This window comes from Serinus canaria, chromosome 25 (assembly GCF_022539315.1).
Source record: "Serinus canaria isolate serCan28SL12 chromosome 25, serCan2020, whole genome shotgun sequence".
In the NCBI taxonomy this organism is placed as follows: Eukaryota; Metazoa; Chordata; class Aves; order Passeriformes; family Fringillidae; genus Serinus; species Serinus canaria.
The window spans coordinates 793,245-795,927 of record NC_066338.1 but is presented as its reverse complement, the minus strand read 5'-3'; the positions used below and the strand labels follow the sequence as shown (position 1 = coordinate 795,927).

The 2,683-nt window shown below is 50.0% G+C and overlaps 1 protein-coding gene across 1 annotated transcript in view; it reads left to right on the top strand.

The window, feature by feature from the left end:
• The first annotated feature begins 228 nt into the window (after window positions 1-228).
• Window positions 229-2,683, top strand: part of LOC127060579 (hydrocephalus-inducing protein homolog) — a 32,209-nt gene continuing 29,754 nt past the window's right edge. The window contains exon 1 of the mRNA XM_050984246.1: window positions 229-252. Within this exon, the coding sequence (XP_050840203.1) occupies window positions 229-252 (24 nt within the window). The remainder of the gene's footprint in view (window positions 253-2,683) is intronic.

Below are 2,683 nucleotides of genomic sequence, written 5' to 3'. Positions count from 1 at the left end.
ACATAGTAAGGGAAAAAGTTCTCGGACAACTTTTCTTTGCACCTTTCTAAGCTATTTGAAGCACTTCGTGGGGAATCTTGCTTTTGCTTTTTCCCTCGGAGCTGATAGGAATTCGACTAGCTTTATGAAAAGACGTCCAGAGATTCTTCCCTTGCTGGCACAGATTTTCTTGAGAGAATGCCTGGAAAAGCTTTTTCGCTAAGATGTAGGCTGCAAGAGCCGCGAAAGATGGGTTACCGCAACCCGCCGAAGGTAGTTGCTGGTTCCCGGCGTCTTTCGGCAGAAGCCGCGGTCCGGAGCGCACCGCGACCGGCACAATGCTCTGTGCGCGAAAAAGCCGCTTCTTCGCCTCCGGGCGATGGAGAGCTCGGCAGATGCTGAGAAGCATTAAAAGAAAGGCGGAAAGCACCGGGATTGAGTGCACATAACTCAAACTCAGCCAGGACAAGAACTAACCACTTTCCAGACATTTAAACTTACTTTAACATCGGAAGGGAAAAAGTTCTCGGACAATTTTCTTTACAAATTTCTAAGCTATTTGAAGCACTTCGTGGGGAATCTTACTTTTCCTTTTCGCCTCGGAGCTGATAGGAATTCGACTAGCTTCATGAAAAACGTGGAGGGATTCTTGCTGTGCTGGCACAGTTTTTTCTTGAGAGAAAGCCTGGAAAAGCTTTTTCGCTAAGATGTAAGCGGCAAGAGGCGCAGAAGACGTGTTACCGCAACTCGCTGAAGGTAGTTGCCGGTTCCCGGCGTCTTTCGGCAGAAGCCGAGGTCTGGAGTGCACCGCGACCGGCACAATGCTCTGTGCGCGAAAAAGCCGCTTCTTCGCCTCCGGGCGATGGAGAGCTCGGCAGATGCTGAGAAGCGTTAAAAGAAAGGCGGAAGCACGGGGATTGAGTGCACATCTCTCAAACTCAGCCAGGACAAGAACTAACCACTTTCCAGACATTTAAACGTACTTGAACATAGGAAGGGAAAAAGTTCTCGGACAACTTTTCTTTGCACCTTTCTAAGCTATTTGAAGCACTTCGTGGGGAATCGTACTTTTTCTTTTCGTCTCGGAGCTGATAGAACTCGACTAGCTTCATGAAAAACGTGGAGGATTCTTGCTGTGCTGGCACAGTTTTTCTTGAGAGAAAGCCTGGAAAAGCTTTTTCGCTAAGATGTAGGCGGCAAGAGGCGCAGAAGACGTGTTACCGCAACTAGCCGAAGGTAGTTGCCGGTTCCCGGCGTCTTTCAGCAGAAGCCGAGGTCTGGAGTGCACCGCGACCGGCACAATGCTCTGTGCGCGAACAAGCCGCTTCTTCGCCTCCGGGAGACGGAGAGCTCGGCAGATGCTGAGACGCGTTAAAAGAAAGGCGGAAAGCACCGGGATTGAGTGCACATCTCTCAAACTGAGCCAGGACAAGAACTAACCACTTTCCAGACATTTAAACCTACTTGAACATAGGAAGGGAAAAAGTTCTCGGACAACTTTTCTTTGCACCTTTCTAAGCTATTTGAAGCACTTCGTGGGGAATCTTACTTTTTCTTTTCGTCTCGGAGCTGGTAGGAACTCGACTAGCTTCATGAAAAACGTCGGAGGATTCTTGCTGTGCTGGCACAGTTTTTTCTTGAGAGAAAGCCTGGAAAAGCTTTTTCGCTAAGATGTAGGCGGCAAGAGGCGCAGAAGACGGGTTACCGCAACTCGCCGAAGGTAGGTGCTGGTTCCCGGCGTCTTTCGGCAGAAGCCGCGGACCGGAGCGCACCGCGACCGGCACAATGCTCTGTGCGCGAAAAAGCCGCTTCTTCGCCTCCGGGAGACGGAGAGCTCGGCAGAGGCTGAGACGTGTTAAACGAAAGGCGCAAAGCACCGGGATTGAGTGCACAGCTCTCAAACTGAGCCAGGACAAGAACTAACCACTTTCCAGACATTTAAACTTACTTTAACATCGGAAGGGAAAAAGTTCTCGGACAATTTTCTTTGCACCTTTCTAAGCTATTTGAAGCACTTCGTGGGGAATCTTACTTTTCCTTTTCGCCTAGGAGCTGATAGGAATTTGACTAGCTTCATGAAAAACGTGGAGGGATTCTTGCTGTGCTGGCACAGTTTTTTCTTGAGAGAAAGCCTGGAAAAGCTTTTCCGCTAAGATGTAGGCGGCAAGAGGCTCAGAAGACGTGTTACCGCAACTCGCCGAAGGTAGTTGCTGGTTCCCGGCGTCTTTCGGGAGAAGCCGCGGACCGGAGCGCACCGCGACCGGCACAATGCTCTGTGCGCGAAAAAGCCGCTTCTCCGCCTCCGGGCGATGGAGAGTTCGGCAGATGCTGAGAAGCATTAAAAGAAAGGCGGAAAGCACCGGGATTGAGTGCACATAACTCAAACTCAGCCAGGACAAGAACTAAGCACTTTCTAGACGTTTAAACGTACTTGAACATAGGAAGGGAAAAAGTTCTCGGACAACTTTTCTTTGCGCCTTTCTAAGCTATTTGAAGCACTCCGTGGGGAATCGTACTTTTTCTTTTCGTCTCGGAGATGGTAAGAACTCGACTAGCTTCATGAAAAGACGTGGAGATTCTTCCTTTGCTGGCACAGTTTTTTCTTGAGAGAAAGCCTGGAAAAGCTTTTTCGCTAAGATGTAGGCGGCAAGAGGCGCAGAAGACGGGTTACCGCAACTCGCCGAAGGTAGTGCCGGTTCCGGGC